The sequence below is a fragment of the Lissotriton helveticus genome, chromosome 12, assembly GCF_964261635.1.
Source record: "Lissotriton helveticus chromosome 12, aLisHel1.1, whole genome shotgun sequence".
Classification (NCBI taxonomy): Eukaryota; Metazoa; Chordata; class Amphibia; order Caudata; family Salamandridae; genus Lissotriton; species Lissotriton helveticus.
Window position 1 is genome coordinate 877,550,425 of NC_136073.1, and position 26,622 is coordinate 877,577,046.

The 26,622-nt window shown below is 45.3% G+C and overlaps 1 protein-coding gene across 2 annotated transcripts in view; it reads left to right on the top strand.

Annotated features, from left to right (window-relative positions):
• FXR2 (FMR1 autosomal homolog 2) overlaps positions 1-19,027 on the top strand; it is a 352,487-nt gene extending 333,460 nt beyond the window's left edge. For both annotated transcript variants that reach the window (XM_078670012.1, XM_078670013.1), the window contains exons 16-17: positions 2,532-2,635; positions 17,597-19,027. In XM_078670012.1, coding sequence (XP_078526138.1) covers positions 2,532-2,635; positions 17,597-17,701 — 209 coding nt within the window. In that variant the 3' untranslated portion in view covers positions 17,702-19,027. The remainder of the gene's footprint in view (positions 1-2,531; positions 2,636-17,596) is intronic.
• The last annotated feature ends 7,595 nt before the right edge of the window (positions 19,028-26,622 follow it).

Genomic DNA, 26,622 nt, shown 5'->3' on the forward strand with positions numbered 1-26,622 from the left:
GATCTGGCTCCTGAAGTCCTAGAGTTTGGATACCTTAACCTACCTCCAGAATGCATGAGTATCATCAAGGAGGCGAGGAAACCTACTACTAGAGCATGCTATGCTGCTAGGTGGAAGCGTTTTGTCATCTACTGTACGTCCAATGACATCAACCCGCTAGATGCATCTATTCCCAACATCATCTGTTATCTGTTACATCTCTACAAGTGCAATCTGGCGTACACTTCCATTAGGATACATCTCTCAGCCATAGCGGCTTATCTTCAGAACAGGCAGCACCTCTCTGTCTTCAGGGTGCCCGCCATTAAAGCCTTCCTTGAAGGTCTGAAGAGAGTCATTCCCCCAAGAACTCCACCAGCTCCGGTGTGGAACCTCAACGTCGTTCTCACCAGACTGATGGGGCCACCATTTGAGCCACTGCACTCGTGTGAGCTCCAATTCCTTACGTGGAAAGTGGCCTTTCTGATAGCTATTACGTCTCTGAGGCGTGTCAGTGAGCTGCAAGCGCTCACCATACAAGAGCCGTTCATTCAAATTCACCCAAATAGGGTGGTGCTACGCACTAACCCTAAATTCCTTCCTAAGGTGGTGTCACAGTTTCATCTTAATCAAACTATTGACTTGCCAGCATTCTTTCAAAACCCGCAAACGGTGGCGGAAAGAATGCTCCATACCTTAGATGTACGGAGGGCGTTGATGTACTACATAGACAGAACACAACCCTTTAGAAAGACGAAACAACTCTTTGTTGCCTTCGCACCACAACACAAAGGCAACCCAATTTCCAAAGCTGGAATAGCCAGGTGGATTGTTAAGTGCATCCAGATATGTTATCAAAAAGCCAAGCGCACTTTAACAATACCCCCCAGAGCGCACTCCACACGCAAACTGGGGGCATCCATGGCTTTCCTAGGGAACATTCCTTTAGAGGATATTTGCAGAGCAGCCACGTGGGTCACACCACATACCTTCACAAAACACTACTGTGTTGATGTGCATTCCAAGCAGCAAGCAGCTGTAGGACAGGCTGTTCTAAAGACACTTTTTCAGGTTTCTGCAGCTGGCACGGGCAACCGCCGCTGATGGAGGGACTGCTATGTATTCTATGCTAAGATATGAATTTAGCAGCCCACATGCCTCGAACTGAATATGCTACTTACCAGTATGCATCTGTTCTTGGCATGTAGGGCTGCTAACATTCATATCGCCCGCCCTCCTCCCCGGTGCCTGTCGCAGCTGCAGATATACTATTGTATTTATTCATTAGCATGGACATCCTTTACACTTTCACTCCATCTCCTGCCACAATGGCGAAAAACAATCTGGGGATGGAGCCGATGCCCATGCGCACTGTAGTCCAGGGGAGGAGCCACCTATCTCAGGATACTTCGAAGACTCTTCCAGGACAACAATGTGCAATCATCCGAGCCCAACACTAGGCGGCGATCTAATGCTAAGATATGAATGTTAGCAGCCCTACATGCCAAGAACAGATGCATACTGGTAAGTAGCATATTCAATTAAGATCTGAGGGATACTAGTTGGTTATACACTTCACATGACACTGGCTTAGTCTCCCCTTCTGTTGTGGCTACAGAGAAGGGGGGCCTCTTTTGCTATGGTGGTGCGTAGAGCGCTGAGGCCTTGTGCCTTCAGGTGCCCTCAGTGGCAGTCTAGACTAACCTCGCCACACTCTGGTCCACTCGTACCTGGGTGTCCCTAGGTTCTTTTAAGTTATCTGAATCCCTCTTTTGTTGTTATAGTTTCTCAGAACTCCCTCTTTTTTTTTTTTTTTTTCCAAACTTTTATATAGCGCTAACATAACCCAAAATCGGGTATCGGAGCTCTTTACATGAGCACCATTTGTGTTGCATGAGGACACATTCATTTGATTTGATTTGCCCAGAATCACAGGATGTTGAGCGCCGTTGCCTAGACTCTAACCCGGTTCCCCAGATTTGAGGTCGACCGCCTTAGCCGTTAGGCTACATTCTCTACCCTTAACTTTTCTTCTTTGGAGGTCGAGTCTGCCTTGGTGGTACTATCCTACCAGAGTAGGGAGAGGTAGCCTATGATGAAGCATGCCACAATTTGAAGGTGAGGCTTCCTCTTCCAAAAGATTGGCCTTCCTTTCTTCGCTGTATGACACCTCTGAGCAGAGCATAGATGACCTACACCTGCGAGATAAGTAATTCCCTCCCTATCATAGCTACTCACTTTATTGGGTTTCGTCCCATTAGAGATTGCATACATTGTAATGTAGGGCAGTAAGATATGAAACAAATGTTCTCAAATTTATTATGTTCATTATTTTAATTCTTAAAAGCTTACAGAATACAATTTTTACTGTCTGAATTGGTATTAAAATGTTTTCAGATTGCCTATATTAACTGTGTTTTGGAAACAGATTTAACTTTATATTAAGTGCCCCCTAGAAAACTTCATTTATTTAGATGTATGTTGTCCTTCTATGTGATGCAAAGTGAGGGTTTGGAAGAAGTCTTTCTGACCAGAATGTTATCTATTTTCAGTAACTGTGGCAGATTATATTTCTCGCGCTGAGTCACAGAGCCGTCAGCGACCAGCACAGAAAGAACCCAGTGAAAAATCCACCGAAATCACAACCAGCCACAAGGTTTGTTCAACAGTATTATTCTGATAATTTGTTTTCTGTGAGAGTTGAGGATCTTGCCTACTGATCAAATCTGTTCAGTTTTCGCGTGGTTTAGTTCAGCTTCCCATTCTAATGTGCTGCTTTGGGAATTTTTGGTGCTAAAAAGTAAGTGTTTGAGGCTTGTGTGCTGTAGATACACATGAATTATATAAGTCTGCCATCTAGTGTTCAGCGTGGATGATTACAAGTTGTTTTAGTTCCAAGAAGTTTCCTTCGAGTCACAAGGCTGTGTGACTACTCCTTTGGGGAATACTGTGCATGGTCATCGATGCCATCTTCAGATTGTTTTTTTCCGTTGGCGGGTTTGAATGTAGTATCTCGTGCTCCGGTATGAGTCTCCTTCGGTTCGTTATATATCTCAACAGTATTGTCTCGATCGGTATCATATACCTCAGACTTAGACTTTCGTTGCAGGTTTTCGACTCATTTCTTGGCCTATGGGCCACGCCCGGTCAGGCAACACTTCTCCATTACCAAAAAGAACGAGAATGACCTGCTAATGGAACGTGCTCTGTTCTGTGTCTGTCCGAAGTGCCTCTCCAAACACCCTCACACAGACCAACATTAAGTTTGCAACTTTTGTCTCGTACCCGAACATCGAGAAGACACCTGCGAGGCCTGTAAGTCTTTCCTGTTTAAAAAGACTCTTCGAGATCGAAGAGCTAGACAAGAAATGCAGCGCAGGCAAATGGACGATGCCTCCGACATCTTCAGTCGACAAAATGATGAAGAGGCTTCAGCGGCACAGTAGGAATCTCTTTCCATACACGTCTCTTCTAAGTGTCAGTCAGAAGAAAACCTGGCCACTCTTCTGTCAGCACAGAAACAACATATCGTGAGTACTTCTACCCCTGCTCTGAAAAACAAATCTTCGGCTTCCTCCAAAAAAACTGTTCACTTGCCGCCACTGCACGCAAGCCATGGCATACACCAAAAACATGACTCCCAAGCCTCGCCCTCCGGCTCGGCTGTGAACGTTCGGCCTACTGCAGGGGCCTCTATATCTCTGCCATCTGAGACCAGAACACCTCACTGTGAAAACTTGACACCAACAAATCCGTATTATTTTGGAATCAAACCTTCCTCCATCAAAGACAAATTTTCTACCATCCAAATGCTTTGTTTTCGGTCCGAAGCCTCCTCCAGAGCCAATCCTCGAGCAATTCCATCAAAAGCTCGATCCGAAACAGAACACAATTCAAATTCAGCTTTGAACAAAGAAAAGTCTGTTACAGCAACCAAAACAACATATTCCTAAGAAGCAGATGACTTTTGAGGAGGCTTTAAATATTCCTTTTCAACCCCTAAAGAAGAGGAAGATTGCTGCAACTAGTCCATTGCACATTCCAATTCCTACTTCACCTGTACCACAATCAATGCCTCCACCACCCATTCGACCACCTCACTCACCACAATTATCAGGTAACATGTGTCCTCAGTCAGCAATAGAGAGATGATCAGGACATCCTAGATGACACACAACCAGGTGATCCTTGGGAGGATTATAATATGGACCCTTATGTTGACACTGATCCTCATTTATACCTGAGCCGTCCATCACCACCAGATAATGCATCAACTTATCAGGATCTCATAGCTAGAGCAGCCGCCTTACATCAGGGATCTTTATATGAGGACTCATTAGATGAGGGTTTCCTTTTTGAGGCTGTCTACTGCACAAAGAGGGGCACAATATGTACCACTTCTAAAGGGTATGACACTTGGATGCAGATGAAATGTTTGAACAACCTGTAAAGGCAAGAATAAGTACTGCTCATATTGATAAGAAATACAAACCACTACTATCAGACCCCATTTTTATTAGAGGTTAATTTACCCCCGACTCTTTAGTGGTATCCAATGCTAGGAAAAAAGCTAACTCCCAAACTACTGGAGAAGCACCACCACCAGAAAAGGAGTCCAAACTTATGGCTGCGTCTGTTAAGACTTTTTGCACAAGCGGCTATTCATTGGCGTATAGCCAATAGTCAAGCGTTACTAGCAAGATATGACAGGGCCCACTATGATTAAATGGAGGGGCTTCTCCAACACCTCCCAGAGGAGCACAGAAAAAGAGGTCAAGAGATTGTCAAAGACCAACTTATCACCAACAATTCCATTAAGTGTCATTAAGTGTCTTCTAGCAGCAGTGTCAATGCTGCTAGAAGTATAAATACCAGTATAAATACCAGTGCCCTAATAACGGTATCCGGTTTCAAACCTGAGGTACAACAAACAAATCTCCCATTTGATTAGGAACATTTCTTCGGCCCTCAAGTGGACACAGCCCTTGAGAAAATGAAAAAGGACAATGAGGTAGCAAAATCAATGGGAACTCTACAAATCTAAATCTGGATCCGGAAAATTTTGCGTAGCAATACCCCTGCGCGCCGGCAGGCGTCGTCCGCGGCTCTGCGTCTGTCGTCTGCGTCGTTAGCGCCGGAATGACGTAGTCGGAGTACTTAGACGCGCCCACGCGCGCTGACGTCAGTTCTTCTTTTTTCCGTGCCAGCTAGCACAGATCCGGAGAAGCTCTACCCCTTAGTCATTTTTTTACTAAACTTCTTTTGATCTTTTGATCTTTTCTCTACTCTTCGACTCCGACGGTGCCGGTAGGGATGCCCGGGTTTAAGCCCTGCTCCAAGTGCGACGGACTGATGTCTGTTACCGACACGCATCGCCGGTGCCTCAAGTGTTTAGGCCTCGACCACGACGACCGCACCTGCTCCGACTGCCGGGCCCTGACGTCTAAAGCTAGGCGGGAGCGGTCCCGCAAGCGACTCGAGCTCTGGCAGTCAGCCCGCGCCGCTCCAGGTCCCGGTCCCACAGGAGGCCGAGGGACAGGTCGCGGGGTCAGAGTCCTCGCAGCTCCGGGAGTGGTCATCGGTCGTCAGGATCCAAGTCCTCAGGTAAGAGGCATGAGAGGTCGGAGAGACGTCATCGTTCCTCCGACCCACCCCGACGCTCGCATGATGCGGCCGTGGTTTCGGGTGACACCACCCACGCGGCTACGACGGAGTCGCAGGCGTCGCCGCCTGCCCCACACCTTCGGGTCTCCCCGTCTGTTGACCCTGCTCTGCAGGAGATGGGTGACGAGGGTGATTGGGTCTGTGGACCCTCTGGCACAAGAGTGCCAGTCTCAACAGGACTGGACATATGAGCTTGGGGAGGACAGTGGAATTGACACTTCGCCATACACTGGATTTGTCTCCCCTCCCACCGTGGCTACGGAGGATGGGGCTACTTACAGTGTAGTGTTGACGAGGGCGGCCAAGGCCTTGCACCTTGAGCTCCCCGTTGCGGCCGTGAGGACTAACCTCCTCACTGAGGTCCTTAAACAGCAGGCAAGCTCCACTGAGCCTCTGCCGCCGTTTAATGAGGTCTTGTGTGACGTTCTTGTGGGCACTTGGTGCAAGCCCGCCACAGGTCCGCCTGTGGATAGGAACGTGGCCAGACGCTACGGCCCGGCCCCGGGCGACCGTTGCTTTTTGTCCACCCATCCCACCCCCGAGAGCCTGGTCATCCAGGCCTCCACTTCCCAGATCGCATTCCCGACGGCTCCGCCCGATCGGGAATCCAAGAGGTATGAACAATTCGGGAAGAAAGTGTTCTCGTCCCTGAGTTTGGGACTGCAGTCTGTCAATACCGCTTGCCTCTTGGGCCGCTACACCCACCCCCTGTGGGACACGGTCGCGGACGTGCTGCCACAATGTCCGGAGGTGGTCCGGGCTAAACTCGCCCAAGCCCTTGTGGAGGGCCGAGATGCAGCACGATATTCCATCCAGTGTGGGCTGGATACCACGGACTCACTGGGCAGGGCTATGGCAACTGGTGATGACCTTAGATGCGTCGATGGACGGATGGGGGCTCACCTTCAAGAATTACAGGTGCACAGCAAGTGGTCCAAACAGAAATCGGAGTGTCATATAAACATTCTGGACCTCAAAGCAGTGTTTTTAGGTCTGAAGACCTGCCTGCCTCAGATCAAAGGTGTGTCAGCACTCATCAGGACGGACAACACTAAGACAATGTTTTTACCTCCGAAAGCAAGGCGGAAAGAGATCTCGAACGATTTCCCTTCTTGCTCAGCAGATATGGGAATGGCTACTTGCCAACCACATCTCCTTGCGAGTGGAGCCCTTGCCAGGGATTCACAACGTGAAGGGCGACTCTCTCACCAGGGCCTCCAAACATTGCCACAAATGGGAACTCAACAACCAGCATTTGAGAGGTTTTTCAATCCTGGGGTTACCCAACATTAGATCTGTTTTTTACGTTCATCAACAAAGTGTCCTCTTTTTGCAAGCAGACATTCTCATCAAAATTCATGGGGAGATGCCTTCCAGTTTCCTTGAACGGAGATGTTCGCCTATGCTTTTCCCCCCGTTTCCACTCCTTCCTCAAGTACTTCAAAAAATGAAGCAAGAGCCTTTTTGGATCATTCTCATTGCTCCAGGTTGGGCAAGATAGTTCTGGTGCACCAAGCTGCATCACCTATCAGTGTGCTCCGATTATCTTCCCGCCAAAGGAGGATCTTTTCTAGATGAACCGGGGCCAAGTGGTTCATCCACAAATTCCCTCTCTTCATTTGTCGGCTTGGCTTCTCACCACACTGAATTTGGGTATTTGATGCTTTCCAAGGAGTGTACTAAGCAACTACAAAAGTCTTGAGCTCCGTCTACGTTAAAATGTTACACCAATCACAGAATCTCTTCCATTCTTTTCATCTCTGGAACAGGTGCTGCCTAATCTCTTGCACTCAGCAAAATCAGAACTTTCTCATTCTTCCATAAGAGTTCACATTGCTTCAATTTCTCGGTATACAAGACTCTCAAATTAATCTTCTCTGTGGTTTAACTGACTTGTCAAAGAATTTATGAAGGGACTTTTTAGAGCTTTTCTGCCTGTTAACGCCCCTACAGTCTTGTGGCAATTAAACACAGTTCTGTCACAACTGATGCGTCCTCTCTTTGAGCCATACACAAATGCGAATTAAAGTTCCTTTCCTGGAAAGTGGCTTTCTTCTTGGCCATTACGTCAGCCAAACATATCAGTGAAATCCAGGCTCTCACTATAAAGGAACCGTATCTGTAGTTTTTGCCAGACAGTTATCCTACGCACTAACCCTTTTATACCGAAGGTGCCTTCAACTTACCACCTCAATGAACCGATTGTTTTACCAATGTTCTATCCTAATCCATCCTCCGCAGCGGAAAGGGCGTTGCATTGTCTGGACATTAAACGAGGTTTGATCTGCAAAGAACGGAGACCTTCCGTAAATCCTGTAAGCAACTGATCTTTCTTGGCACCCAGGAAAGGACAAACCTTGACACGGGCCAGCATTGCATGTTGGGTCACCTCCATGATTTCCTTCTGTCATGAAATAGCTGGCTGTTCTCTTCATGCTAAAGCACAAGCTCAATCAACTAGGAAAGTGGCGCCTTCCCTGGCCCTGTTTGCGGGAGCATCACTCCCGGACATTTGCAGGGTGGCAACGTGGGCCAACGCTCACATTCACGAAGCATTACTGCCTTGATGGTTGGAAAAAGGCAGATATCGCTTTTGGACAAGCTACACTCTGTCTCTTTGCCTAAGGTAGGCTGCTTTTAGCCTTCTGTATTCTTTACAAGCTGTTTGTAAATTTGTATGCTTATTATTCTCTTTTTGGTTTCTGATGCTACAAGTTTACGTCATGGTGGGATGGTTCGCCTTCCCACCACCTTTCATTTTCTATTATTGTGTTTTTTACTGCTTACTACTCCGATTCAAGCAAGTAAATCTATAAAAGATTACAATACTCGAGAGAAAAAACAAAGTACCTGTACACTGTGGTTCTCCAATATGGATGTCTTTTATAGATTCACATGCGACCTTACCTCCTCCCTGATTAGGCTCACAAATTACCTCTGAGTTTTTGTATACCTATACACTTGTGCTCGACATCTGAGGGATGGTGGCTCTGTGGGGAAGGGAACTCGGAGTTCTCCGCTGTGATTGGCTGAAGTTTGGATGTTTCAAAATGGGGCTGAAAAGTTACTTAAGTGAGTTTTCTGTTCTATGGAAGTCTATGGTGTGTTGTATTGCTGCTAATTCGTATGTTACTGTGGGACTCCCACCTAGACGTTGGGTAAGATTCAAGCATGTGAATCTTTAAAAGATATCAATACTGGAGAACCACAGTGTACAGGCAAGCAACTTGTTTTTTTCCAGTCCTGAGTGTCTTGCACCCAGGGGCTTATCTTTAGGGAGGATGTGTGGGGTGGAACAGCCTCCCAATCTTTACTTAGAGGGAGCAATGGTCTGAGTTGCATCCAAGATATATGTGCATAGTCAGGCGTCCTCTGTCACGTCCGTGATAAAGCAGTTTAAAGTCAGGCAGTTACTCTTGTCTGAATCGCATAAAAAAAATATTTCACAGAGACAGCCCTCCAGCTCAGCTCCTCCTTAAGCACTTTGGTTCAACATTTAGTTGGGTCTCAGCATCCCCAAGTGTACTCTGCTCTAAAGCAGTTGGGGCGTGATCCCTGTCTTGTGGTACTAAGGGAGAATGATGGAGGCTGCTGCTCTGCTCTCACAGAAAAGGTGAGCCTGCTACAGTAGGCAAAACGTGTTCAATGTTGTGTGTCAGTGTAGATGTGTGCACATGTGTATGTACATTAGTGCGCGTGCATTCAAGGATGGGTGCATTTGGATATATAAGTGCATATGGGTGTGTGTATGAGAGTATGGATGTGTGTACACACAAGTGTGTACATGTGCACTTGTTTGTGTGTGTGTATAGGGATTTCTGCTGGATCCATGGTGAGTCCACTCAGCCCTTCATACTTCTGAGGTTGATAAACTGAGTTGGTTAACAGTAAACATCTGCCATTCATCACAAAGGTACCCCAAGTGGTGAATGTGTGAGTGCCTGTCCCTTAAATGTCACAATGGCTGGAACAGCACCCCGCAGTTCAGAGCGGAGTGCATTGACAAAACTATTAGTTGGTCAGTTGTGAATGGCCATATTGATGGCTTCTCCAGGTAGGGTCTTGGGTATATTGGCACCAGTGTATCTTTATGCCTGTCAATAAAAGGGGGTCCTGCACATCAGGAGACTCCTGGCAAAGCTCCTTGTAAGTCACAGAAGCATTGAATGCAATTTTACCCAGCAAAAAATCTGCTTTTTTCACTGCTGAAGAGGTGCCTGAAGTAACCGATGAATCCTGAAAACGAGTTGCAAAGTCCAGGAACATCTACCCATTGCACCCTGAAGTCAGACCGCAGCTGCCTTAGAAACGTGATGGTGGTGGAGCTAATGTAGTGATCCAGGGAAGAATGGCAATTGTGATCTACAAAACCACAGAAAAGCTCAACAGATAAGGCTCTGTCTGGCGAACTTGTTCCCTGTATCAACTAAAAAAAACTTTGAGATTGGTGGAGCGATAAATTCGCAGAAAAAAAGCAAGCTCACCAGCAGCAACTGGAAAACTGAGATGGCTAGACTCTTATGACGCCATAATATTTAGACCATGATCTGATTTAAATTCCAACTAATATAAAATACAGGATGATATTTAATGTTGTATCTACCATCTACATGACCTTCCAAAGCAATGATTAAGCGATCTTCAAAGATTACCCTCCTTTAATGTAACAACCGTGATCCTCAGAGGATGTAACTCCCTAACAATATGCCAACCATTGTCTCAGAAACATGGTTTCAGGGTTATCAAGAGGCCTTGATCAAAGATTTCCCACCTACTCAACCGGTCGAGTACAGTTCTTGCTTCTCTTCTCCCTGAACTCTGCTCGCCATCGGAGCTTTCACCCCATAAAGGCTGTTTAGTTGCTCTGGACCCACAGAGATAGGCTTCTGGGCTACCACTGCCTCTGGGTCATGGTCGGCACTGACCATCCACTTAAGATCCCATGACCAGCTTCAGCTCAACTGCAAATAAAATCCTGAAGCCAAGCTATTTGGTGCCATCTGCTCCATCTTGGCAACAACCTTCGGATCTGAAAACGTTGGAGTCAAAACCCAAATCAACACCAAAGCTTTTTATAACGACAAATCAATTGCCCATCCGCCCTTTCGAAGCAGTCCTCAGAACACTGCAGGACGAATTTGTCGCTCGCCAGGAGCATATTGTCATCCACCCCAGACAGCCCGAATTCTAACACCACCTCCGACGTCAGGCACTCAACTTTTAAAGTGGCAGCTTATCTTTGAGGAATCCCTGGAGCTACAACCACCACCCAAGCAGCGGAAGAAGCAAGACGACCACCAGTCCTCTTTCACAGCCTGACAACAAAAGCTACTGGTGCCTTACAAACACCCACCCCTCGCAGGTCTTTAACGGCTCAGCTTATAGTGGAGGCTTCAAAACAGCCTCCACATCTTTTCAGTTTCAGCCAGCTCAGCAGACCTCCACAAGAGGCTACTTCTATGGTGCCTATTGTGGTAACAGCTCTAAGGGTAGAGGCAAAGGTGGCTTTCCCAAAGGAGCAGCCGCAGCCCAACAATGACTTGCCACTTCTTCCCCACCACATAACCCCTGTCGGGGGACGACTTCAGATGTTCGTCACCACCTGGTCACCTCAGACCAGTGGGTAATAGATATCATTCAACACGGTTACTGTCTCGATGTCACTTTCACACCACCCAACATTCCACCCTGCAAGCCCACCCTCTCCCCAGCACACCAACACCTGCCTCAGGAAGAGTTTGAAGTGCTCCAGCTCAAAGGTGCCATAGAACCCATGCCAACATACCTACAGAGCTCCAGGTTATTTTCCTTTTACTTCCTCATTCCCCGAAGGTCGGGTCCCTCAGGGCTATTTGGACATTAGGGCCCTCAACGAGTGCATCCTGTCAGAACATTTCCACATGGTCACTCTCCAAGATGTCATTCCACTGCAACAACAAAGCGACTTCCTAGCTGCACTAGACCTCAGAAACACCTACTTCCACATTCCGATTCATCCAGTGCATTGTTCCTCTCTCCTGTTTGTGGTAAGTGGCAAACACTACTAGTATAAAGTGCTGCCCTTCAAGGTCATCACTGACCTAGAGTTTTTACAAAATGCCTTGCAGTAGTGGCCACACACCTGCGAAGACTAGGCATACATGTATTCCCGTACCAGGACGATTGGCTGATAGTGCAACACCACACATGTCGAGTGCACACCCAAGCCACTATAAACTTGCTTCACAAACTCTGCTTCACCATCAATGTTGCAAAGTCCCATCTGCAACCCCATTGAAATCAAACCCTATTTAGGGGCCGTCCTCAATGCAGAGGTCGGCAGGGTCTATCCCAGTCTCGCTAGAATACAGGCATTGCTTCCTTTTTTTCAGCCCGGTCAGGCGACTTCTCTGTATGATGACTTCCTGCATCACCATTTTTCACCATGCAAGGTTACACGTGTGCCAGATGCAAGTATGCTTACACAACAATGGTCTCAGGCGGAGGGTCATTGGGAAGATCTAGTGTTGATCAGCCTCAGCATTCATCACGCTCTGCAGTGGCGGAGCACCAATATTTTTTTGCAAGGGCGGCCTTTTCTTGCCCCAGTTCTGCAGATTACCATCCCAATGGTCTCATCCCTCACAGTGTGGGGTGCATGTACAAGACCTGACTGTCTAAGATCAGTGGGCTCCCAGTCACAGGGGACTTCACATCAACTACCTGGAACTGTTAGTTGTCCATCTAGCACTCAAGGCCTTTCTTCTCCGCATAGTGGGCAAGTTGATCTTCGTTCGGACAGATAACCTGACAGCCATGTATTACCTACAGAAGCAGGGAGGCGCTCACTCTCTCAGATTGCCCATAACATATGGTGCCTGGCTCTCCGCCACAGGATCCACCTGCTGGAGGAGTACCTTCCGGGGGTGGAAAATAACTTTGCAGACCTCCTCAGTAGCATGGAGGAAAAAAAGTCCATGAGTTTAAACTCCACCGAGATTCCACCTATAGCACTCCTGCCAATGGGGGGTTTCCAGCCATGGACCTCTTCACCACAGCAGAAAATACATCATGCCCAAGCTTCGCCTCCAGATCTCCACACCCATAGTTCTTGGACAGTGCTCTTTGGATGAACTGGTCAGGGATATTTTCCTAAGCTTTTCTGCCTTTCCCCTTCCTACTGTTTGTAGGTTTCGGCAAACCTCCCTCACCCACATGGGCCAGACAGCCTTAGTTCACCACTCTCTTCCAACTTTCAGGGTTCCGCATGCGAAGCTCCCCAACAGACCAGACAAAGGACCATGGATAAATCAGGCACGCCAACCCCAGGAGTCTCAACTTTGTGATCCGCTCCTGAAGTATTAAGGTTTGGTTACCGCAGTCTACCTCCTGAGTGAATGAATAGCCTTAAAGACGCAAGGAGGCCTCTACTTGTGCATATTATGCTGCCAAATGGAAAAATGTTGTCTGTTACTGCCTTTCAAACCACATCGACCTCTTAAGTTTGGAACTCTCTTCCAGTGGTAGTGCGTCAGGTCTGGCTGATCTTAATGGTAATTTTTCACTTTCTCTCTTGGGAGTCTGGACCTCAGCGCTGGGACACTTCATTTGAGGTAGCTACGCGATCTACAAGTATTATTATTCACAGCATGTGTATCTACAGCCACATATCCCTCAAACAGAAAATGTAACTTACCATGTAAGCATCTGTTCGTGGCATGTAGTACCGTAGATTCACATGCACCCTCCCTCCTCCCCGGAGTCCTCCTGCTGTTGCAGTTATCATTTGTTCTTTCTTCTCTTGCCTGGTTCTTTCCTTCTCTATCTTGAATTGCTTTGCTTCACCTCCAGCCTCACCCCTGTGCGGAATACAGTCTAACAATGAAGCAGATGACCATGTGCATCACAGACAAGAGGTGGATTCACATTACCTTGTGACTCAAGAAAAATGATTTTAAGAAAAACAACTTTCACACATCCAGGTCCAACACTAGATGTCAGGAGTATGCACAGCATGGGAGTACAGCACTACATGCTTGGAACAGATGCTTGCAGTGTAAGTAACATTTTCCTTTCTTGACAGGAAAGTATTTTATTTTCCAGTCAAAACTTGCATTCACTTTTTGTGAAGAGCCCCTCTTGTGGAAAAAAGGAGCAGACAAACCCCCAAGTGGTCTTAACAAAATATAAACCACCTTTTATGGAGGACCTTAGAACCGATCCTCCACTGGATTCGGCAATTGTAGCTGTAGGGAACAAATCCTGTATAGTGGCTTCTCTTTCAGTACCACTGTGTAAGGAAATTCAAGAATAGACTCCCTTAGAAGGAAAATCTGAAGGATGTCAGCTTCTACTATGAGGGTTGTTCGCTCTACTGCTCTTTTGAGGTGATATGATCAATCCTTTTGAGATTTTTTTTAAGATTTACTGACAACCTCCCTAAAGAGGACAAACAAGATTTTCAAGTGACCTTTGATGGCTGCATGCAGGTCTCCAAATAATTGGTGCAGCAGTGGACACATCAGATCTGGCAGCTCATGGCTACTGACATGGTACATTTTTTAGAAGAAGCCTGTGACTTACACTAACCAGTCTTCAACCAGAAGCACAACGGTGAATCCTGGACATGCCATTCTTAGGAAATACACTTTTTGGCCTTCATGCAGATGACAAAGTGTTGTGCAATTGGGATTAGAAAGGTAAAAAAGACTATAGAAGATCATCCAGGCCATGCCACGGGTAATACTATCCTCAGGCGGTTCAAGCCCCTTATTGACCTCATCAACAGCAGAGGCAGCTGTACCACTCATAAGTCCTGTAGTGGAAGAGTAGGCTTGAGGACTCAAGAAAGCATCCTATTAAACAACTCCTGGGGAGAAGGGAGGGGGAGGGGGGTTGGGATGGGGGCGGGGGGTGGGAGTCACACTTTAAAAAGTAGCTTTCTATAACTACAGACAAATTGGTCTTGAATATTGTTCAAAAAGGCTATTTCCTTTCTCCATCTGTTCCACCAGCCAAAAACACCAGCATGTCAACAAGGTCTGTTGCAAAAAGAAGTCCATACCGTATTTCAGAAAAGCACATTATAGGAAGTTCCTTTTCTTCAAGAAGCATCTGAAGCTTATTTCTGGTACTTTCTGGTTCGGAAAAGAGAACCAAAAGAGGAGTTCAAACCTATCTTCAACCTGAGTACTGAAGAAGTACACCAGATAAGAGGCATCCTGGATGCTTGCACTACACCAAATCCATATTCGGCTAAATCAAGGAGATTGAATGTGTGCAATAAACCTTCAAGATGGCTATTTCTGTATTTCAGCAAGAAAGCTCCAAAAATGTCTCCTGTTCATAGTAGGCTCCAGACAATTTCTATACAGAGACCTGACTTTTGGACTAAAGTCAGCTCCTTAAATCTTTTGGAAATGTATGGCTGTCGTCACCTTATGTGCCCTTATCTAGTCGACTGGCTAACAAAAGGAGAGGAGAGATTGAAACGTTTTCAAATATGCCTCACCATTCTGACCAAATAGGTGAACCTCAATAAACCTACAGTTCATCCAATGCTGAAAATATGCTACCTTGGTGCGATACCAGATACCCAGTCCACAAAAGTGTATCCTTCAGAGGAGAGACTATCAATCAGTCTGAAGTGTCACAATCTATTGTAGGCTCCTCATCGAATGGCACAACAAATATCATCCCTATTGAGGCTGATGTTCTCTTGCATTTTCCTGGTTCCACGTGCCAGGCTTCATATGAGTCTTTGACCAGTACTCAGACAGCTGAGAAAAATTGGATCTCTCGTCGGTGATTCAATCAGTTCCATGGTGGACCAACTACAAAATCTAATGAAAGGGACCTCATTGCATCAGGCTCTCCCAGTACAAGCGCTTGTCACGCATTTCGCCATGGATAGGGAGCGCACATGGGCCATTTACAGTTCCAAGGTTTATGGTCAAAGAGAAAACTTACTATATCAACCTAGTAGGGGTAGATTGTATAGGAGTGTGAGTTGGTTCATCAGAGATGCTGTAGATAATGTCATCCGTGACGTCACTAGCCATGTCATGAGTGATGTAATATGTGAGGTCATAAGCAGTGCATTGCGGCGGCACAAGTTATAGTTAACTCGAGTAACCAGAACGGCTGAATTTCTCTGGTTTTGTATGAGTAAAATTTGACCCTAACTAGAATGTCCATGTAAATTTTGTTTTTTAGTGAATTTCGAAGGTTTGTAAAAAAAAATTCTATTTGCTAACTATAGTGTCCTTGTAACCTTTGTTTTTTTTCAGTGAAAAAAAAACAAATATATATATATATATATATATATATATATATATATATATATATATATATATATATATATATATATATATATATCATACTGATAAACGTCTCCTTGGACTGGTTTGTCATCTTAGGTTCAATATAAATGCATATGCATAGTGTCCTATCGGACATTTTGTAGGATGGCTGATGGACCAATTTCTGGGAAGCGCAGGGCCCATGGCACAAGACTGAAAGCAACCATCATTAGGACTAGCTCAAGTGATGGCCACACATTTAATAAACAACAAGCACATAACTTGGACTCCAAAGCAAGCATCTTGTTGGGTCAGTCCTCTCTGCACATCTTACTTGCATAGCTGGATGTTTGCCATTGTCCTTTCTTCTCCCAGTTGTGAGGCCTGTGAAGTTGATGGATGACTTAACCACTCACTCCTCATGTTTATTAATGCCAAAAAATAAACCATGAAGGAGAAGGCAAAGACACTTGCTTGGTATTGTAGTTCTTCATGATGGCCATTTTCTTTGAATACATAAATAACCCTCTTCTGATAAACCAGGGGTATTGTTGAAATGGGTATTTATTCAGCAACAATGTCCAAATTCTCAATTGTAAAAGATAATACCTGTATGGATCGTGTCTTGCTTCTTTTTTCCTTAAAAGGGAAATTCAAGTGGGCTCCTAAGCCAGATGTGTAATGGTGCTGGAAATTCAGTTACAGAAAGTCTCCTTTAGGCATGTTGTGTTTGATATCATATTCAATTATAGTTATATTTATGAACGCATGTTCTATAGTCCTCACAAAAGCCAGGTTATTGTGAAGTTATCCTTGTTTGAGAACTAGTATTGCAAGTAGCCTATTGTCTCAAAAGGAGATGTCAGTTGAGAATATTAAACCTTACCATAACTATTAATAGAGCCTATCTTATTTCCAGGGACATTTTTAAAATTAAAAATATATATATATTTTAACATAACATTTTCTAGGAAGGGAGGTACCATGGGCTGTTCAATCATTGGTAGGCACTCTGTTAAAATCGAGACTTAATGGTGAGTTTGGGGAGAGTGGGGATATGACGCAGTTAAGATCAACCCACCATGATGTGTAACATCATATTTAGAGTTCAGTAGTCTTCATTGACAGATTTATGCTTTTTGTTCCAAAATAACCACTGTCAATATTTTCTGAATTTGTTTCTGTTTGTTTTTCGGAGCAGACACACCCTAGTACTTTTTTGGCTTTAGTTTAGTCCAATTTTCCATTGCATTCTGCTGTGTCACGAAAAACCGTGATGCTGTTTTGCACAGTGCTAGATGGAGACTAACTCTAACTTTTTATGTTCCGTTTGCTACATTGTAAGTTATTTAATTTTGTTTTTTTACGTAAAAGGCATGCATAATAGAGATCTCTTTGAATTTGATTAAATATCCTTTGAAAATATTTTGTCAAACTGAGTCAATCCCTAATCTCTAATAATTGTATGTTTAGGATTGTCTGATTGTCGGTGCAAAGACCAAATCTGTAGTGGTGCCCAAGTGATGGTATTTTTTTCCTTTGAACAATCAAATACAGTTATGTTATTCCTAATACTGTCATTTGTTTAATCTTTTGATTTGGTATAATTATCACCATTCAGATTGTGTAATTTGATGTGTTCCCATTGACATTTTCTTTTTGCCCATCCTCAGGAGGAAAGTGACATCAAAGTTCCCAATGGACCTTCTGAGAATGGAAAGCACGTCAGCCCCAAGGGCACGCAGGAGCCTACTGCCTTGGTCAACGGAGTGTCGTAAACAAATAGACGACCAGTGAGAACCCTCTCTCCGTGGAAGCAAAAAAAATCGTATTTTCATCCTTCAGAAAAAATCTCAACCCTGCTTGCGTCCTCTTTAAACCGGAAAAAAACAAAAAATAAATAAAAAGGAAACACTGAAAAAATAACCCATGAATAATAACCTAGTGCTTGTTAAAAGCTTGCCAAAGATAGGAGATGACCGGACGACATTGACGATGCTGTACTCTGAGCGGTTAATAGTGAGAGCCGGAGCTGGCAATGCACTGACCCTCTTGAGTAGGTTCCCGGCGCACCGGTCGCAGGAGAATCACCTTGAGGTGTCCTCGACAAGTAACATTAACTATATCTGTTTTTTTGACTCTGTTAAAAAAAAAAAAGTTTGAAAAGGGGAGGGAAGGGAAAAAGAGTAAGAGCCGATTATAAACAAAAAAAGTACAAAAACACAAATTTGTTGTGCCTTGACACGGTATACCCAGACATTGGGGTTACTTATTTTTTTTTATTTTTCATTTTGGAGTAGTATTCAAAAGGGCAGAAGACGACCGGCTGGAACGTTCATCGACTTAAGGAAACTGATTAGCAAGGGAACGGGCAGGAGAGGGCAGGAAACTAGAGGTGCTGTTGGTAAAAGTGAGGAGAGGGAAAGGCTGAGAATGGCGAGGAGCCACTTAATCAGAAGAGGATGAAAACCCACTTAACTAGGAGGTGGAAATGGTCCAGATATCTTGGGCGGGCCCGGAGGGTCCCCCGTCCCTTGCACTGGGAATGAGCAGAGACTGTATTTTAGGTTGAGGCAGTATGCACAGTTAGTTTTCTTTCGAGTACGCAACACTGTGGAAGAGCAGCGTTTACAAAAAACAAAGGGGGGAAGTGAGAGCAAAGGGAAGACATCTGGCCAGAAGGGAATGGGATGAGCCAGGGCTCCTTCGGTGGATTGCAGGTTATGCAGCAAGACCATTAACTAAAAAAATCGTATTTATTTTTCATTGTACAGTATTTAAGAGAACTAAAAGGGAAAATTAAAAAACAAATGGTCAGAAGAAGCTGCTGTTGGTGTCAGTGGTAGAAAGGGATGCAAATGTTTTTGTTCCCCAGAACTGCACAGATAACACAAGAAATAGCTGTGTAATTGTCGAACTGTGCTGTTCCTTCGGGTATCGTGGAGGTTGGGGGAGCAATGACGCCACATTCCCCTCCATAGCATGCCAGAACAGTCTTGACTGTACTGCTGCTGCCGCGGATTACCGTTTATTAAGAAACAAAGAAGTAAAATACATACAAACACAAGAAAGAGAAATAAAATGTTTGCTGCTGCTAATTCGAACTGAAATTGTTTTGTTATTCCTTCCCTGTGTGGTAGGGAGTCAGCCCAATGAAAGCGAGCGGATTGGTGTCCATGAATGCATGTGTGTATGCAGGTGTGTGTTCAGGTTTTTGCTCATTTCAAAATGTCATTGATATGACATGCCAGCTGGCAGGAGCTCTAGAGGGAAGGCAATGATTTAATGAGTTCCTGGTAGTTGGTCCATCGCCTCCAGGCCGAGACTTGGCAAGGTGTTCTATGGGTGCCACTCTGATATTAAACTATTGAATTACAAAACAAACAGCCTTTTGTCGTGTCTCCTTCTGTCTCACACCCGCTTTTGTGTTTGTCTGCATAATGGAATTTGAGGATCTTTTCAGGTGTTAAGCTCTGCTTCACTGTGAACTTGCTGTATTGCTTATAAACAATTGGGTTGCTGGAGTATATTCAATCATCATTACAGACATTTAGATCAGGAACTGTCTTAAAAAATGCTTGTTTACCTTCTCCCAGGTTGTGCCACTCTGAGAAGTGGAGGTTTTGTATGTAGGTATCTCACACAAGCATGATTATTAATTATTATTAGAATAGTTTTCTAGAGCGCATAACTGCCCAAAGGTGTTTTCCTTTACTAGGCATGTGTAATAAGGCACCAGAACGGTATAATAGAATTAGATTTAGAAGAGCCAGGTCTTTTCTGAACATTGAAGGATTGACGTGTTCTCATAGTAACCGGTAGTGCGATCCACTGTTTAGGACCGAGATAAGAGACTGATTCTGGGCACTACATAGAAATTAAAGTTGCTTGATCGGAGAGAACAGATGGAACGATAGTGTGCCACCAACCATCTTGGATACCGTGGACCTTAGTTGGACATAGCTTTGTGCATATAGCACAGTGCTTTAAACTGATTTGCTTTTCCACCGGAAGCCAGTGGAGGTATCGAAGAAGAGTGCCTGTGGAAGATTTTTTTGGGGAGATGGTATAATCTAGCTGAAGCATTCTGGGCAACCTTTAGACGTTTAAGTGAGGCATTGGAGGCCCCAAGGAAGGAAGGGCAGCTGGTCGTTATTAACATCTTCCTAGCATTTCTGTTTTCCTTTCATACATTTCACTCCACTCCCATGATCATCCATCCTTTTGCTTGCCCCCTCTTACTCTGTATTTCCTCCTTACATGTGTTCCTCCATTACAAAATGTCAGTGTTGCTATATCCTGACCAGTGTGACCATTTCCAACTCCTTTACACTTATTTCTAAGCTGCTCTCTGGGTTTTCAGCATCTCCTATCACTGGACGTCACTATATTTTGATGTTCTCTTTTCCATCTTCCCCTCTTTTCTTTAAGTGCCAAACCCTCTTTGCTGTGCCCAATCTGCCCAAGTTGTTTCAATTATGTTTCCACTTGCGGGGAGAGGAGTTGGCCTAATGGCTAGGGCGGTCGACCTCGAATATTGGGAGCTGGGTTCGAGTCTCTGCAATGACCCTGAACATCCAGTGATCATGGGCAAACCACTTAATCTCCCCGCGCCTAACAAAAATGAATGTTTCCTGATGTAATGCAACTGATGCTATGTAAAGCGCTCCGTTACCCGATTCGGGTCAAGTTTGCTCTATATAAAACTCTGTAATAAAAAAAAGGTAAAGAGCGTTGCCATAGTCCAATCTAGACAGAATCAGGCCCTGAATTACTGTTCGTTGTGCAGAGACAGGCAGCAACAAAAATATTTTTCTATGCCACCTTAAAAACACAGAAACGGGCGGATGCTACCTTTGAAATTTGATGAAACGTAAAGAGCTCATCATCAAGCTACAAACCCAGGGTTCGAGGCATGTGGGCTGCTGAATTCATATCTTAGCATAGATCGCCGCCTAGTGTTGGGTTCTGATGTTTGCACCTTGTTGTCTTGGAAGAGTCTTCGAAGTATCACGAGATAGGTGACTCCTCCCCTGGACTACAGTGCGCATGGGCATCTTCATCTTCTTTTTTTCCGCCATTGGGTTCAGATGTACTTCGACATCTCCAACTTCGGGACCGAAGTGTTCCAACTTTCTAAGGCCAAAACCTTCTACATTCAACGTTATTGTTTCCGCTCTGTATCCCTCGACTCGACAACACTTCCACTTCTATCCGGTCGTCGACACGGGACGTTGGGCCTTCTCGACGCCACGTGGGCCTCCTGCTAATGGAAAGGACCCCGGTTAAAAAATGCCCAGAGCGTGGATCCAAATTTCCACACAATGACGAGCATAGAGTAGGCAACAGGTGCCTATCTCCGGAGCACAACGAAGAACACTGTCCAGCTTGTGCTCTGTTCCGGTCAAAGAAAACTATCCGGAACTGAAGAGCTGCTTGACAAGAGATGCAGCGGCAGGCACCAGAACCGGAAAACATTTTCGACGAACATGAACTCCAGAGGCGGAGGGCTCTGATGATCTCGAATTAGTCACTGTAGAGGACCAGTCGGACTCCGATGACCAGATCACACCAGGGCAAACCGTGAGTACCAAAACCCCTACCCCGCCTCCACCTCCACACAAGGCTCCGGTCAAAGCATCGGCTAAAAGCCTTAGCCGCAACCGAAACACCGCTTCAGAAGCCCCGCCTTCCGACTCGGCTCCGAAGACTACATCCAAGCCTTCCGGTACCCTGGGAACGAGCAAAACAGTTCCCAAAGTGGCCTCCGCATCGAGCAAAGACGCTCAACCCCAAAAAGTCGTCGACCATAAAAAGGCAGTCTACCCAAAAACGCCCATCGACACCAAGAAGGTCGTCGATCTGAAGGTGGTCGATCCTAAGAAGGTCGCAGATCCGAAGAAGACCGTTGATCCCAAGAAGGTGGTCGATCCGGAAAAGAGTGTCGTCCAAAGAAGGTCGTCGATCCGAAGAAGGCCGCCGAGCCGAAGAAGGCTGCCCATCATACAAAAGACGTCCAGCCTAAAGAGACACTCGACCCAAACAGATCCGTCCAGCCGAAAAAAGCTCCACACCCAAGGGTCCTCGAGTCCGAAACACACCCAAAACAAAGAATAAAGACAAGCAGGTGACGGATCCAAAATCCGCCGCGCCGAAGCCACTGACAGTAGAAGAGCTTTTTCATCCAGATCCAGTGTACCCAGAATAACAAAGACTGTATATAGACCCTGATACAGGACATATAACAGTCCCCTTCAAGACGTTTCACACCTCATCCTTTCACTCCTAACATGCCTTATGCTCCATATTCTCCTCCATCTATAGATTATGATGAGGAAGAAAATATGGGTGAAGATCCTCAGGATGATTTTATAGAACCTGACGATCAAGGAAACCCGGATGACACATGGAGTGACCATAATGATCCTGATGACACAGATTATGCACAACCCATACCCGTTCCCTCTCCATACCCCACACAGCCATCTCCTACTGACGACCCTGTCGCTTTTAACCATCTAGTGGACAGAGCAGCTCAGTATCATGGCGTACACATGCACACTGACCCTATAGAGGAGGATTTTCTATTTAACACCTTGCCAACATCAGAGAAGAGTGTACGTGTACTACCTATGCTAAAAAGAGTATTAAAGCACGCACCAGACATCTTTAAAGACCCAGCCAGAGCGTGTGTCCTCAATCCAAGAATTGAGAAAAAATAAAAACTGGCACCTACAGACCCCTCTTGTATCCGATCTCAGCTACCATTAGACTCCCTAGTTGTATCTAACGCTAGGAAAAGAGCTAATTCACAAACAGGTGATGCTCCCCCTCCTGACAAAGAGTCAAAAATTTTGGAAGCATCAGGGAAAAGAGTGGCCTCTCAGGCAGCAAACACCTGGAGGATTGCCAATACCCAAGCTCTCCTAGCACGCTATGACAGAGCACACTATGACCAACTGGAGGGATTATTACAATACCTACCAGAACCCTATAAAGCAAAAGCAAACTACCTAATACAGGAAGGGAAATTCATCACTAACACATCCATAAAATGCGCCCTTGATGTAGCTGATGCAGCCGCTAGGTCTGTCAACATTAGTGTATTGCTACGCCGGCATACCTGGCTCCGCATTTCAGGATTTAAAAATGAAGTGCAACCTACCATACTCAATCAACCTATTAATCAGGATTTCTTATTTGGCCCTGCGGTTGATACCATCTTAGAAAATATGAAAAAAGATACTGACACTGCTAAGTCCATGGGTGCACTTCAATTTCAACAATCTAAGAGCTCTTTTCGTCGCTCCTCCTTTCGAGGCTCAGGCAGAGGCAACACATCCCAAACTTCTTCATCATTCAAGAGCACTACACAATGCACCTTTAATAGAGGCTCCAATAGAGGAGGTTATAGAGGGAACAATAACAAAAGCAGAGGACGTAGTAATAACACCTGAGCCTCCACCTCCACTAAACAGTGACTTTTTCACACTCCCTCCAGACCACTTAACACCAGTCGGAGGCAGAATAACACAATTCCTACCAGTCTGGAACACTATCACTACAGACAGGTGGATGAGACAAATTATCCAGTATGGTTACTGCCTGGAACTCACTTCTATTCCACCCAACATACCACCCAAACACCGTACAATGTCCAAAGAACACATCACGCTGTTACAACAGGAGGTGCTATCCATGCTAGAAAAGGGTGCCATAGAGCCAGTCCCATTACAACATCAAGGGACAGGGGTATACTCTCTATACTTCCTCATTCCCAAAAGACGGCTCACTCAGACCAATATTAGACCTCAGACCTTTGAACCAATTCATACTCTCAGATCATGTCCATATGATCACTCTACAACAGGTACTCCCACTACTCCAGCAAGGCGACTTCCTTGCCACATTAGACCTCAAGGTGCATACTCTCACATCCCCATACATCCAGCTCACAGGAGATACCTCAGGTTCACAATAGAGGGTCAGCACTATCAATTCAAAGTTCTCCCCTTCGCTGTAACTACAGCACCAAGGGTTTTTACAAAATGCCTTGCAGTAGTAGCAACAAACCTCAGAAGGCAACACATCCATGTGTTCCCCTACCTCGACGATTGGCTCATAAAAGCCAACTCATACGCACAGTGTGCCAGCCATACCTCACAGACAATCCAGCTACTGCACAGTCTAGGATTTTCAATAAATTACCCAAAATCACATCTGCAACCCTCCCACCTACAGCAATATCTGGGAGCGACAATAGACACCTCCGTAGCAAAGGCATACCCAAATCCAACCAGGATAGCCAACATACAATCTCTCAATCAAAAATTTCAGCCACAACACTCCCTACCAGCTCGAGTGTTCATGCAGCTTATAGGCATGATGGCCTCCTGCATATTCATCGTCCCTCATACTCTGCTTCAAATGCGCCCCTTACAGGAATGCCTAGCACGCCAGTGGAACCAAGCTCAAGGACAACTAAAAGACCTAGTGTTGGTAGACAGTCGCACTTACCGCTCCCTGCAGTGGTGGAACCCACAAAACCTTTCCAAGGGGCGACTGTTCCAAGAGCCGGTTCCACAGGTAGTACAAACAGCGGACGCATCACTGACAGGTTGGGGAGCTCATCTCCTTCAATATACAGTCCAAGGTCTCTGGACAGTCAAACAAAAGACACAACATATGAACCACTTATAGTTACTAGCAGTATTCTTAGCAATGAGAGCCTTTCAGAAATACTTACAACAAAGCTGTATTAATCCGGATGGACAACATGACAGCCACGTACTACATCCAAAAACAGGGGGGATACACTCTCTGCAACTGTCTCACCTAGCACAGAGCATATGGAAGTGGGCAATTCCACAAAACATTTATCTCCTGGCAGAACACCTCCCAGGGATAGACAACCAGATAGCAGACCTACTAAGCCGACACAGTCAGCAAGTACACGCATGGGAGATTCATCCTCAAGTTCTCCAACCATTCTTCCAAAAGTGGGGACATCCAGACATAGATCAGTTTGCCACAAACGAAAACTCAAAATGCCTGTCCTTCGCCGCCAGGTTCCCACACCTGTTGTCACAAGGCAATGCGATATGGATGAACTGGTCAGGCAGATTTGCGTACGCTTTTCCACCAACCCCAATGATTCCATTAGTGGCACACAAACTAAGGCAACAGTCACTCACAATGATCCTGGTTGCTCCCACATGAGCAAGACAGCCATGGTACACAACGCTCTTAGAACTCTCAGTGGTTCCTCACCAAAGACTGCGCCTCTCACCACAACTGCTAACACAGAACCATTGAGAAATCAGGCACCCGGATCCCAATCCGATGAACCTAGCGATCTGGCTCCTGAGGTCTTAGAGTTTGGATATCTTAACTTGCCTCCAGACTGTATGAACATTATCAAGGAAGCAAGGCGTCCCACTACCAGAGCATGCTACGCAGCTAAATGGAAAAGATTTGTTATTTATTGTAACAATAACCAAATCAATCCATTGGATGCCCCCATCCAAAATGTAATGTTACCTGCTACATCTTCACAGATGTAATCTAGCATACTCATCCATAAGGCTACACCTTGCTGCTATAGCAGCATATCTTCAAAACAGACAACATGTGTCCCTATTCAGAATCCCGCCTATCAAAGCTTTTATGGAGGGACTTAAAAGAATTAACTCTCCAAAGCATCCACTTCTCCAGTCTGGAACTTACACATAGTACTTACCAGACTCATGGGACCTCCCTTCGAACCACTTCATTCATGTGAACTACAATTCTTAACATGGAAGGTGGCATTTTTAATTGCTATAACCTCCCTCAGGCAAATGAGTGAGCTACAGGCACTAACCATTCAGGAACCTTTCATGCAAATACACCACAATAAAGTAGTGCTTCGTACAAACCCTAAATGTATGCCAAAAGTTATATCCACTTTCCACATCAATCAGTCCATAGAATTGCCAGTTTTCTTTCAAAACCCGCAATCCGTGGCTGAAAGAGCTCTTCACACACTAGACGTTAAAAGAGCTCTGTTATATTCCGTTGACAGAACAAAATCATTCAGAAAGACAAAGCAACTATTTGTCGCTTTTTCACCACAACATAAGGGTAATCCCATTTCCAAATCAGGAATAGCCAGATTTTAATTTTTTTTATTTACGGGTTTACATCGCGCTTGAATCGACTCCCGAAGGAGTATCTCTGCACACAACTATCCAGATGGATAGTTAAATGCATTCAAATATGCTATCAAAAGGCAAAGCGCACTTTAACAGTTCCCCCAAAAGCACACTCAACACGTAAAATGGGGGCATCCATGGCTTTCCTAGGAAATATTTCCTTGGAAGACATATGTAGGGCAGCTACATGGTCTACCATACACACTTTAACGAAACACTACTGTGTTGACGTACAAGCTAAGCAACAAGGTGGGCCAGGTTGTCCTTAAAACTCTTTTTCAAACCACTGCAGCTGATACAGGCGACCACCGCTAGAGGAGAAAATGCTATACAGTCTATGCTAAGATATGAATTCAGCAGCCCACATGTCTCGAACGGCAAATGCTACTTACCAGTATGCATCTATTCTTGGCATGTAGGGCTGCTGACATTCATATACCCACCCTCCTCCCCGATGCCTGTCACAGCTGCATGGTTATCTTCCTTACATACATTTACATGGTCAT